Below are 12,161 nucleotides of genomic sequence, written 5' to 3' on the forward strand. Positions count from 1 at the left end.
TTTTCAAGGCCAGGTTGAACACAGTGGCTTGGAGCAACCTGCTCTAGTGGAAGGTGTCCCTGCCCGGGGCAGGGGTTGGAACCGGATGAGCTTTGATGTCCCTTTCCAAACCATTCTGTGATTCCATGATTTCCATTTGTGCTGTGGGAGATGAAAAGCAGTTGGGTTGTGTGAAGGCAGAGGAATATTTAAGGAGGATGTAGGGTTTGGTTTTGGTCTGGTTTCATTCTGGGAAGCTGCTTGGCTGTGTGAGGGGTTATCTCCAGGTTACCTGTAGGCTCTTGGGCCTGGAGGAGTGACTCTGGTGTGTGTTGTCTCTGCAGCCAACCCCAGTTATCCTGCTGCAGGAGGGCACGGACACCTCGCAGGGCATCCCGCAGCTCGTCAGTAACATCAATGCCTGCCAGGTTATCGCCGAGGCCGTGCGCACCACGCTGGGACCTCGCGGCATGGACAAACTCATCGTGGATGACCGGGGTAAGCACTGGGCCTTCCACAGCCACGTGGACGTTACTCAGGGATCATCTCCATGTTCACTCGTATCTTCATACCAGTTAAAACCAGCATTTGCTGGTTTCAGACTTCCTCACTCTGCTTAAATCTCGTGCTAGAGGTTCAGTTTCTGTCTCAGTGCTCAGTTTAACACCTTGACTCTGGCTTCTGCTGTTGAAAAGGAAGAGAATAATTGTCAGACCTACCCGAGGGAACTGTTTGCTCCTTAGTAGCCGGAGTTAAGGCACCTGTGGGCTGGACCTGCTCCCAAAGGGTGAGGTGGTGAGGCCCAGTGAGACTGGCTGGTCTGGAATTAGTGTTGTATCAACGTCTCTCTGAGGTCTGAAAAGCTCCCTCATGCTCTGGGCGCCCTTGCAAGGTGACAGGGGCTTTAATCACAGCACTCAAGCTTGATACCCTTTCCCATCAACCCTAGGCAAAGCCACCATCTCAAACGATGGGGCCACCATCCTGAAGCTCCTTGATGTTGTCCATCCGGCTGCGAAGACGTTGGTGGACATCGCTAAATCTCAGGATGCTGAGGTAGGAGGAGAACCTGCCCGGGTTTAGTAGCATGACCTGCAGCAGCAGGCTCTTGTCTGGCAGAGGTTCTGTGGGCTTTTACCTGCTGGGAATTGCACATGGAATGCTGTTGTTTCTTCTGGTTTCTTTCTTGATGCTTTCTCTTTTGTGATAACTTAAATCTTAGTGTCCCTGCCTGTGGCAGGGAGGTGGAACTGGCTGAGCTTTAAGATCCCTTCCAACCCAAACCACTCTGATTCGATGAAATCTCATTTCCCCTTGAACTCCTGTGCTGATGTGGATGACACAGTGTCTCCTCTCCATGCAGGTGGGTGATGGGACCACGTCTGTGACTCTTCTCGCGGCTGAGTTCCTGAAGCAAGTGAAGCCCTACGCAGAGGAAGGTCTCCATCCTCAGATCATCATCCGTGCCTTCCGCACAGCCACGCAGCTGGTGAGGCAGAGCTGCTCCTGCTCAGGGCTCTCATGGGCTCCTGCAGACGGGAATTCTGGGCCAAAGAGCAAACCCAACACACTCTGGGGCAAAAGTCAGTGCTGAATGGGAGTGGGGAGGCACAGTAGTGATCTTGTAATGTCTTACTGCAAACATCAGCTGCCTTTTGTGAGCTGTTACTCAGTTAGTACCTCTGGAGCACTGTTGCTTCCTTTCTGTTTACTTTTTTCCCCAAGGAAGAATGAATACATGGGAAAATCTGTTTCCCATTCTCCCGATCTCTGCTACTCCTTAGTAAAACTTCTGCCTCATGAAGCCCACCAGCCCCACTAAGCTGAGTCTTCTGTGGAGGTGAACTCCCTCAGTAGCCCTTTGGTTCCCCAGCTCTCTGCTGAAGACAGTGGAGCAGCTCTGAGCCTCTTCCCAGTCCTCTTAAACTGCCTTTGGTGTGTTTCTTACTATGCTGGAATAGCCTAAATGCTTGAAACTTGAGTGATGTTGAAGTAGGGAATAAAAGACACCATAAAACACAAAGAGAAGAGTTGGAGATGGGATCCGCTGTGAGCATGAATCATTAATCCAGCTCTTGCCTTGTGTTTTGACAGGCTGTAAACAAGATCAAAGACATTGCAGTTTCAGTGAAGAAGGAAGATAAAGAGTAAGTTTCCCTTGGAGATGACCTGGTTGTGGAGCTGAGCCTCAGTCAGATGGTGTGAGGGTGTTTGAGTTCTGCTGTGGCTCTGGCTGAGGTCTCGAGGTCGGGATAAACAGCCCCACACAAGGGTTATTCCAGAGCGTCTGGGAATTCCCTTCTCCTTTCAGGGAGATGTCCTGCTCTCACTTGGGCTGCAGTGGTGTATGTAGGCCAGTGTCTTCCGGTGCACATGGAGGAAGCTGGGACCAAAATAAGTGGCCTCATTTCTTTGTTGCAGCAGTGGTGGTGACTTGCAGCTCTTGCTGCAGTCTGGGACAGTGTTAATGCTCATTTACTGAGAATCAGATCACTTTTAGCTGTTGGATCCGTATTTCCTTGGTGTCCTTTGTATCATCCTCTCTGTTATGGCACACATTACCTGAGTTCATGGAATCCCAGGTTGGAAGAGACCTCCAGGATCATCTGTTCCAACCTTTCCAGGCACAGCATGACGTAGACCAGATGCCCAGCACCGTGTCCAGCCCAATCTTAACAGTGTCCAATGTTGGGGAGTCACCACTTCCCTTGGGTGATTATTTCAGTGATTGTTCTCATTGGGAAACATTTTTCTCGTGTCCAGTGGGAATCTCCCCAGGAGCAACTTGTTCCCATCACCCCTCGTCTTTCCCTTGGGACTCCTTGTCAAAAGGGAGTCTCCATCTTCCCTGTAGCCACCCTCCAAACACTGGCACATGGTGACAAGGTCTCCCCTGAGCCTTCTCTTCTCCAGGCTGGACAGTCCCAGCTCTCTCAGCCTTTCCTCACACACTTCCCAGCCCTTGGATCATCTTTGTGACCCTTCTCTGGATTCTCTTCAACCCATCTCTTCAGCCAGCTTTTGTGTACAGCTGGGACCAAACCTGAACACAACACTTCAGAGAATATGCTACGTTTAGAGAGTTTCATACACTTCTCACTGCCTTTGGATGAGGGAGGGGATGATGCTGAGCCCTGTTTAGCTCAGGCCTGTGGTGTCTAAAAGCCAATTGATCTGGTCAGTGCTGGTCCAATGCTTTGTTCTACAAGGGAGGATTGCACTTTGACAGTGTGCCTTGATGTGTGTGCCTTGTTTTCCCTCTCCATGGAAGAGGAGCTGATCTTTACCTCTGTCAGAGTGGATTTAAGCCATAACTGGTGGTTTCTGAGCCTGCAGAAAGAACCAGCAAGTGACCAAGACCTTTCTCCTTCCTTTCTTGCAGAGAGCAGAGAAGCCTCCTGGAGAAGTGTGCAGCCACAGCCCTGAGCTCTAAGCTCATCTCCCAGAGCAAGGAGGTTTTCTCCAAGATGGTTGTAGATGCTGTCATGATGTTGGATGACTTGTTACAACTCAAAATGATTGGAATAAAGAAGGTGCAAGGAGGTGCTTTGGAAGTAAGTGCTGTTAGATCTGGTCCTGGCTTGGGAAACATGGGAAGGAAACCTGGTGAAGGAGCTGATCCAGTGGTGGCAGGAGGGCTCTGAGGTTCATACCACACTGTTGTGTATGGGGCTGCTTGTGGGTACATGACAGGGGGTTGTTCCTGGGCTGTGGACAGTTGGTGTGTCCCTGCCTGTGTCCTCTAGGTTGGGGCACGTGGCACCCGTCTGGAGAAATAAAGCCCTCCACATTCTCCCAAGTTATTACCCTGTTACCATCTGTAAATGCTCTGCAGGAGCATTTTCATTGAGAACAGACATTATAATCACCCCAGGCAACTGATTTAGTGAATTAGGAACATCTCAGCATCTGTTTGTGTGGTGTCTGGGCCTCTGGTGTTTGAGACTTTCAGAACTTGCTCCCCTGGGGAGGGTGGTGTCTCCTGTTTGGATTAAAGCAGCTCTCCTTACTCCAGATTGTTTGGCCTTTGTATTCTGCTCTCACACTCTGAGAGCTGCATGAGGATGGGGCAGGTAATTTAGCATGTTACTTCTCAGGGTTGGTTTGTGAGAGATCCTGGAGCATCTCACCCTGTCAGAAGAGAGGGGCTGTGCTTGTCCTGGCTTAGGAGGGACAGGGATCCTCTGGGCTTCAGTGTCTGGGTAGAGCCACCTCTGCAGCCTGTAGTTGGATGCTTCTGGAGTAAACATTCAGATGGTGGTTTCTCTCCCAGCCGTGAAGTGAACAGTTCACGTCAGGGGGCAGTGTTGGGCAGGGCAAATCCTACTGCAGAACAATTCTGGAAGTGGTGATGGAACATGGGAAAACAAACCAGAGGGAAAGAAACCCTCGAGTGTGTGGCTATGGATGGGAAGTACCCGTCTTCAAAGGGAAGAAATGGGAAGGACATCAGAGAGAGAACAGATGCTTCATCCCTTGATCTTCAGCTTGTGTGTAGCATCTTTTACTGTGGTGTCTTGAGGGTAGAAAAAGAGTGATAGAAGCTGCTTTGTGAACACATAGAGGAAAATACTGCTTGTTTTCCCTAAAAATGGGTTACTCAAAGGAGTCAGCAGTTGGTGAGTGCTTTGGAAATGAGGACTCAAAGCAGGGAGTCTCCTGTGGGAGACAGGAACCCTGTGGAGACAACCTTGGGGGGCTGAGCCTAACACAGATCCCTGTCTTGAAGGACTCTCAGCTAGTGGCTGGAGTGGCCTTTAAGAAGACATTCTGCTACGCTGGCTTTGAAATGCAGCCCAAGAAGTACCAGTGTCCCAAAATTGCCTTGTTGAACGTGGAGCTGGAGCTCAAAGCTGAGAAGGACAATGCTGAAATCAGAGTGAACACTGTGGAGGTAAGAGCTGAACCTCTCCTGCTTCCTCATGCCTACTGCCTGCTTGGGAGCCACTGGGAGAAGTGATCATTCCCTTCTGCACATCCTTTTCCTCCCTGAAAATAGATGGGGGTTATAGAATGCTTTGGGTTGGAACGACCTTAAAGCTCATCTAGTTCCAGATGCCTCATGTGGGAGAAGGGAATTATAGACTCTGAATGACAGGTTTAAGGGCATGTTCCTGCTCACTCACGGTGCCTCAGCTATCCCATGATGTGCCATCAGCTTTGGGGTGACTTCTTCATGCCTAACAGTGCCCTTCCAGTGCTGTGAATCCCAAAAGAGCCTCTCCATATTTAAGCAAACAATTGGACAATAGTTGTTTATCCATCTTAAAATCCTTTTATGATCCATGGTCATTCTCTGACACCTTCTTGGGAAGCTGCATGTGTTTGTTTCCTGTGTATCTGTGGTATCTAAAGACCTCTATGTGCTTTGTTCTGGGGTTTGGCCCCACCATGATCTTAAAGCCCTCCCTCTGCTGGGGTGGACACAATGGTGTTTCCTGTAGTTGGCTGTTGTGGTGCTGCTGTGTCCTTGGGTGAGATTCCCAGCTTCACTTACAGCCAGAGCACAACGGCCTGGTGAATCCCAAGCGCCCTGGTAAAGCAGGTTCCTTGGGATCAGCGTTTTCCCCCTGTGATACTGCAAGTCTTTGCACCCCAACATCCCTTCACAGTTCTGTGAGCACCTCTCACACATCACTGTCACCCCTTCCTGCTCCTTGTGCTCTCTCTTGAGCTGTCACTGCCTTTGTACCAGTTCTTCCAGTCTCTTTATCAACTCCATTCTGCTGCTGGAAGTGGTGTAACAGTTGTGGCTCTTTGGCATAAATGAAGTGACTAAAATCATCTCCAGGTCTCAGGAGGCAGCTGTCTGGGGCTGCCGGGAGCAGCACCACTGCTGCCTGCCTCTTAAAGAGCTCTCTCTTTGCAGCCCTCTGTAACATGAACACCTCTCCCATTCTCTTCCCTCCTCCCAGGACTACCAGGCCATCGTGGATGCTGAGTGGAACATCTTGTATGACAAACTAGACAAAATCCACAAGTCGGGAGCCAAAGTTGTCCTGTCCAAGCTTCCCATCGGAGATGTGGCCACTCAGTACTTTGCAGACAGGGACATGTTCTGTGCTGGCCGTGTCCCAGAAGAAGACCTCAAGCGAACAATGATGGTGAGTTCCTTGGGTCACAATAAAGACTTGATTTAGTTTCAACAGTGCCAGGCTGGTCAGTCCCCAACAGGGCAGCAGTTGGAGCCTGAGCACAGAAAGATTTAAAGTGAAAATCACATCATTTTTGCCCCTGTAGTTATAGAATCATAGAATTAGAAGAATCACTTAGGTTGGAAAAGACCTTTAAGATTGTCAAGTCCAACCTTTGCCCCAGCACTGCCAAGGCCACCACTAACCCATGGCACTGAGGGCCTCATCTACAGGCTTTATGGACACTTCCAGGGACAATGTAATGTTGTGATGTGAAGTTCCATATACTGACAAAGCTGTTCCTTGCTGGAATGAACAATCCCACCCTCATTGCATCTGTACTGCTCTTTAGTTTCTCTGCTCTTGTTCTCTGTTAGGGTCTGTACATTGCATCAGCAGAGGTGTATTTTCCCATGTCCTTCTCTGTTCCATCATGAGTGGGTTTTAGCTTTCTTGTAGCTGCTGGACTCCAGAACCTGTGAGTCAGCACTGGGAAGCAGCACAGTCTTACTTTGCTGTCAAGGATTGTTGCTGCTGTTGGTGCCTGCAGGGATGCGTGAGATGGGAGGGGAAGTAGAAGGGTTTTTCCCTGAATCTGGCCTGTGGAGTGGTTGTTAGATCAGAGCTGTCTCTGAAAAGTGGAGCCTGCTGGGCACATGTGTCTCGTTTGTCAGTGTTGGTAATGTTGGGCTGCTTTCCCCTCGGTGCAGGCCTGTGGTGGTTCCATTCAGACAAGTGTCAATGCGCTGTCAGATGATGTCCTGGGTCGATGTGATCTCTTTGAGGAGACTCAGATTGGAGGAGAGAGGTAAATACACCAGTTGTGAGGATGTGGTCCTGTGCAAGCACAGAATCCCAGCCTGGTTTGGCTTGGGAAGGGACCTTAAAGCTCCTCCAGCTCCAACCCCTGCCCCGGGCAGGGACACCTTCCACTAGAGCAGGTTGCTCCAAGCCCCTGTGTCCAACCTGCCCTTGAACACTGCCAGGGATGGGGCAGCCACAGCTTCTCTGGGCACCCTGTGCCAGCGCCTCAGCACCCTCCCAGGGAAGAGCTTCTGCCCCAAAGCTCATCTCAGTCTCCCCTGTGGCAGGTTCAAGCCATTCCCCTTGTCCTGTCCCTCCATCCCTTGTCCAAAGCCCCTCTCCAGGTTTCCTGGAGCCCCTTTAGGCCCTGGAGCTGCTCTAAGGTGTCCCCTTGAGGAGCCTTCTCTTCTCCAGCTGCCCCAGCCCAGCTCTCTCAGCCTGGCTCCAGAGCAGAGCTGCTCCAGCCCTCGCAGCAGCTCCGGGGCCTCCTCTGGCCTCGCTCCAGCAGCTCCACGTCCCTCCTGATGACCCTCCTTGCACTGTTTTCTTGCAGATACAACATCTTCACAGGCTGCCCCAAGGCAAAGACCTGCACAATAATCCTGCGGGGGGGAGCGGAGCAGTTCATGGAGGAGACAGAACGATCCCTGCACGATGCCATCATGATAGTCAGGAGAGCCATCAAGGTAAGGACCAGAGGAGATACCTCCCTGCTGGTGTGACACTGGGGTTGTTGAGGTGTCCTGGCACAGCTCTAACTCATCCTAGAAACCTTCTCACACAGCTGCATTTGGGTGAGGGCTCTGTGGGGAGTTCAGGAGCTCTCAGCTGATGGAGGTCACAGACGGGCAGCATCTGATTGAGGAACTCAAGTGCTGTTCCTTGGCCAAAGCAGTGTTGTCTCCGCATCTTCCCAGCTGCTTTTCAGGCACTCCTGATCATCAGGACAGCTGTAGCTTGTGCCTGCTGTGTCCTGGGGGCACCTCCATCCTGAAGGGAACATGACCTTCTGGCTGTGTCAGGTAGATCTGCAGGAGGTTTGAGTAGCAGGATTGATGTTGAGTGCATGTCAGAGCCTGTTAAAGCCACTTGTTCCCTCTCTGAGTGACCAGTCTGAATGATCATTGTCCCCTAGCTGTGAAGGTGGGCTGGGAGCACCATGAGAGGAGTCTGAAGTGTGTGATGGATGTGTGCTCTGCTTGTGGAGCTGCTGGTCCTGTGTGCCAGATGCTGCCCAGCTGTGGGTGGTTTGGGTTATGCAGAAGCACAGACTGGTTTGTGGTCACAGCCTCCTTCAAGTATCCCCCTGCTCCAGCGTGGGGCCCTCCATGGGCTGCAGGTGGAGATCTGCTCCCCCATGGACCTCCATGGGCTGTGGGGGCACATCCTGCCTCAGCACAGGTTGCAGGGGAACCTCTGCTCTGGTGCCTGGAGCACCTCCTGCCTCCTCCTGCACTCACCTTGGGGTCTGCAGGGCTCTTCTCTCACATGTTCTCCCTCCTCTCTTGTTTCTCTTGTTTATTAAATCTGCTACCCCAGAGGTGCTGCCACCATCCCTGATGGGCTCAGCCTTGCCCAGTGGTGGGTCCACCTTGGAAGCAGCTGGCTTTGGCTCCTTCAGACATGGAGGAAGCTTCTAGCACCTTCTCACAGCAGCCACCCCTGGAGCCCCTGTACCAACCCCTTCCACCCCAACCCAGCACACAGTAACGAGAGTTTCCCTTGTCCTTCCAGAACGACTCGGTTGTTGCTGGTGGTGGTGCCATAGAGATGGAGCTTTCCAAATACCTCCGGGACTATTCCAGGACCATTCCAGGCAAGCAGCAGCTGCTCATAGGTGCTTATGCTAAAGCCCTGGAGATCATTCCTCGCCAGCTCTGTGACAATGCTGGCTTTGATGCCACCAACATCCTCAACAAGCTCCGAGCCAAACATGCACAGGTAGGTGCCCACCTCTGAACCTCCGGCTGCGGGGAGAACCAGTGAGTTGTATGTGGCTTCCTTCCTTCTTTTCTTCTTTCTCCTGGTGGATCTGGTGGAATTCAGCCCATGTGAGGTTTGTGTCCTCTTTCACATCACTTGGTGCAGGTTCCTATAGAAGGAACCAATGTGTTTTCCCTTTGATCACAGCTGGTGGAGGTTTTAGTTGCTTCTTAAAGATGCATCATTTGTCAGGAGGGAGCTTCTGGTTTCAACATGGAAGTCAGTCATAGAACCCATGGGTTAGAAAGGACCTTAAGCTCATCCAGTCCCAGCCCCCTGCCATGGAGAATAGGAGTTGGCCATATGTTCTCCAGAGTTGCTGCAGATGGAAGGTCCTGGTTGTCTCCCATCATTTTGGACCTTGTGGAGTGCAAACCTTCCTGGTTCAGGCTGCAGTTTGCTCCTTGGCTTCTCTCAGTAGTAGCTGCTGCTTTGAGGGGTTGTTCCCACCATGTTCCACCCCACTGATGATTGTGGGGATAGAGGGATGCCCTGGGAGGAGCAGCTCCATCTTGGGCTGCAAATGCTGGGGCTGTTAAGCAGTGAAGTGGGACAGCAGCGGTGTGGAAGCTGGTCCTGAAGACTTCTACAGCTTCTCTCTGAGGTGGAACACACCTTTTTTATGAAGCTTTGCTGACAACAAAGGCTTTTTGGGTGTTTCCCCTCAAATATTCTTGGAACAGGCTGCCCAGGGCAGGGCTGGAGTCACCGTCCCTGCAAGTGTTCACAGCCCGGGTAGCCGAGGCCTCAGTGCCAGGGGTTAGTGGTGGCCTTGGCACTGCTGGGGTAAAGGTTGGACTCTATGATCTTAAAGGTCTTTTCCAGCCTGGTTGATTCTGTGGTTCTTCCTTCACGCAGCAGGGTCCAGTCTCTGCCTCTCCCCTGTGTCTTTGCTTCCCAGTGCATGGCTTGAAATCCCAGCCTGGTTTATATTGGAAGAGCCTTTAAAGCTCCTCCAGTTCCACCCCCTGCCCCGGGCAGAGACACCTTCCACTAGAGCAGGTTGCTCCAAGCCCCGTCCAGCTTTACCAGCCCAGTAACAGGTCCCTGTCCCCTCCTGTGTCCCTGCAGGGGGGCACGTGGTACGGTGTGGACGTGAACAACGAGGACATTGCTGACAACTTCGAGGCGTGCGTATGGGAACCGGCCATCGTGCGCATCAACGCGCTGACGGCCGCCTCCGAGGCCGCCTGTCTCATCATCTCCGTGGATGAAACCATCAAGAACCCCCGTTCCACTGTGGATGCTGCTCCCACTGCCCGGGGCAGGGGTCGAGGCCGAGCCCCCAACCACTGAGATCGGGCTGGAGCTCTCCTCCAGCGTGCAGAGTGAGAAGGAATATGTTTTGAGATGAATTCAGAGGCCCTTCACCACATGGTCACTTTGAGGGCTTCAGGCAACCTCTGGCCTAGTTGAATTAGAGTCAGATCTTGGCCTGGGCACCACAGTCCCCCCAGGAGGTGCTCAGCCCCAACATTTCCTGCACAGCACTGATCTCCTTAGGCTTTGCCTTGCCATTCCACATGGAAACCATGCTGAGTGGAGCCCTTTGGGCCCAGGCAGGTTGTGCAGCCGCTGTGGGGCTGGTTTGTATTTATACTCCTTTTATTTCCTTCCTGTTTTCCTGCTGGAGGGTTGGAATCCAGGCTCAGAATAAAGAGGTGACTTCATTTCAGTGGCACATTTGGGGCTCTCTCTGTTCTGTGCTGCTTGCTCATGGCTAAAGGTGAACCTCAGACTGGGGTTTGCCCTGTTTAAAAGCAGGAGCTGTGCTGGGAAGCAGGATCTGCTTCCCTGTGCTTCCCACACATTGCCTTTGTGCAGGGCTCTCTCACGGAGCTCCCACCTATTGCTCAGTGACATTTCTACTTCCTTTTACTTAACTGTCCATTTAAATCCCATCTTTTCCTTCCTAAAAGGACGTTCTGAGCAGTAGCTGTGTCTGTCTCTGGAGCTGTGTGGGGCTGATGGTACTTGAGAGCTGCATCCTGGCACTGGGACCCTCTCCCACAGGAATATTCCTTTGGGAAATAGGGAGAGATGGGTCTGGTAGGTTGCAAGTGAGGGCTTGTACTGCAGAGCCAGTGCAGACACTGTAAAACCTTCTTGGTTTTACCAGGGGGGGTCTCCCCAGAGCACAGCAGAGGGGCAGGATCCCCTCCCTGAGCTGCTGCTCACGCTCTGGGGGTGCACCCAGCACACGGGGGGGTTCTGGGTTCAAGCACACACTGAAGCCAGGTCATGGGGAGCTTCTCCTCAGCCAACACCCTCAAGTCCTCACCTAACCCCCCCCAAGTCCTTCTCCTCAGGCGGCTCCATCCTGTCTCCCCCAGCCTGTGTCTGTGCTGGGGTTGCTCCCACGCTTGCACTTGGCCTTGTTGAACTCCATGAGGTTTGCACGGTCCCACTTCTCCAGCCTGTCCCGATCCCTCTGGATAATGAATAACCTGGGAACCACGAATCCTTCAGCCATCATGCACCAAGCCTCAATCTTCTCTTCTTTGTTTCTCATTTAGGAATGTTCAGAAATCCATGGTTGGGGGGGGGTGTTAGCAGAGAACTGGCACTAAAGTGTTCAAACTCAGCTCTTCCCTCCACAGTGGTCCAAGATCAGCCCTTTCCCTTAATGAAGGCCACGGGGATGGGAGTTGGATCCCTCTCCTTCCCTTCTGGGCTGTGAGCCCTCCCTTTGCCCACTGCTGCTTCCAGGCCCTCTGGCAGCATCTTCCACTGCCAGTTGCTTCCAGGGCCCCGCACTGCCCAGTAAAGCCCCACACACCAAACTGGTCCCACTGGTTTGGTGCTGGAGCAGAGTGAAACCTCCACCTCAATCTCCAGAGTCTTTATTCAACACCAAGTCATAAAATAGCTCTTTACACACCTTGGGAAGAGGGTTAATTCTTGGGTTTTCCTGGAATTCTTTAAATACACATGGTTTACACTCGGCAAATGTCAAAGCAACAACATCAAAGTGCATCTACAGGTGATAGTACCAACCAAAGTGCTAAAGACATGGTCTCCTGCCACCTCCACCACCTTGTCAAAAGCCGCGGTCCCCGCCCCCCTCCCCCCCCTTGCCCCCACACCCCCTGTCCCCACTGCTCTTCCCAGTGGATTCAGCAGCCAGGACCAGGGGATGGGGAAAAGGGACGTTTGGTTCTCCAGACACTGGCACATGGCTGCAAAAAAGACTTAAAATAGACCTCAATTTGGATAGAGTTAAAAAAATACCAACTCAGGAGGCAACTGCTGCCTTTGGGA

General features: G+C 52.1%; 1 protein-coding gene across 1 annotated transcript; it reads left to right on the top strand.

Annotated features, from left to right (window-relative positions):
- Positions 1 to 329: 329 nt before the first annotated feature.
- Positions 330 to 10,196, top strand: CCT7 (chaperonin containing TCP1, subunit 7 (eta)). Its single transcript, XM_010019517.1, has 11 exons — positions 330 to 477; positions 929 to 1,035; positions 1,343 to 1,468; positions 2,074 to 2,126; positions 3,362 to 3,533; positions 4,709 to 4,873; positions 5,895 to 6,083; positions 6,824 to 6,921; positions 7,471 to 7,603; positions 8,652 to 8,858; positions 9,972 to 10,196. Exons 1-11 carry the CDS (start codon positions 450 to 452, stop codon positions 10,194 to 10,196), a joined length of 1,503 nt encoding a protein of 500 aa, XP_010017819.1. The 5' UTR covers positions 330 to 449.
- Positions 10,197 to 12,161: the final 1,965 nt, after the last annotated feature.

The sequence above is a fragment of the Nestor notabilis genome, unplaced genomic scaffold (genome assembly GCF_000696875.1).
Source record: "Nestor notabilis isolate BGI_N333 unplaced genomic scaffold, ASM69687v1 scaffold12448, whole genome shotgun sequence".
In the NCBI taxonomy this organism is placed as follows: Eukaryota; Metazoa; Chordata; class Aves; order Psittaciformes; family Psittacidae; genus Nestor; species Nestor notabilis.

What these genes read in the sequence shown, in the direction of transcription:
- CCT7 (XM_010019517.1), top strand. Translation starts at nt 450, where the DNA reads ATGGACAAACTCATCGTGGATGACCGGG. An exon ending in ACTCATCGTGGATGACCGGG is followed by an intron (nt 478 to 928) that starts GTAAGCACTGGG and finishes CATCAACCCTAG; the next exon opens with GCAAAGCCACCATCTCAAAC. An exon ending in ACCTCAAGCGAACAATGATG is followed by an intron (nt 6,084 to 6,823) that starts GTGAGTTCCTTG and finishes CCCTCGGTGCAG; the next exon opens with GCCTGTGGTGGTTCCATTCA.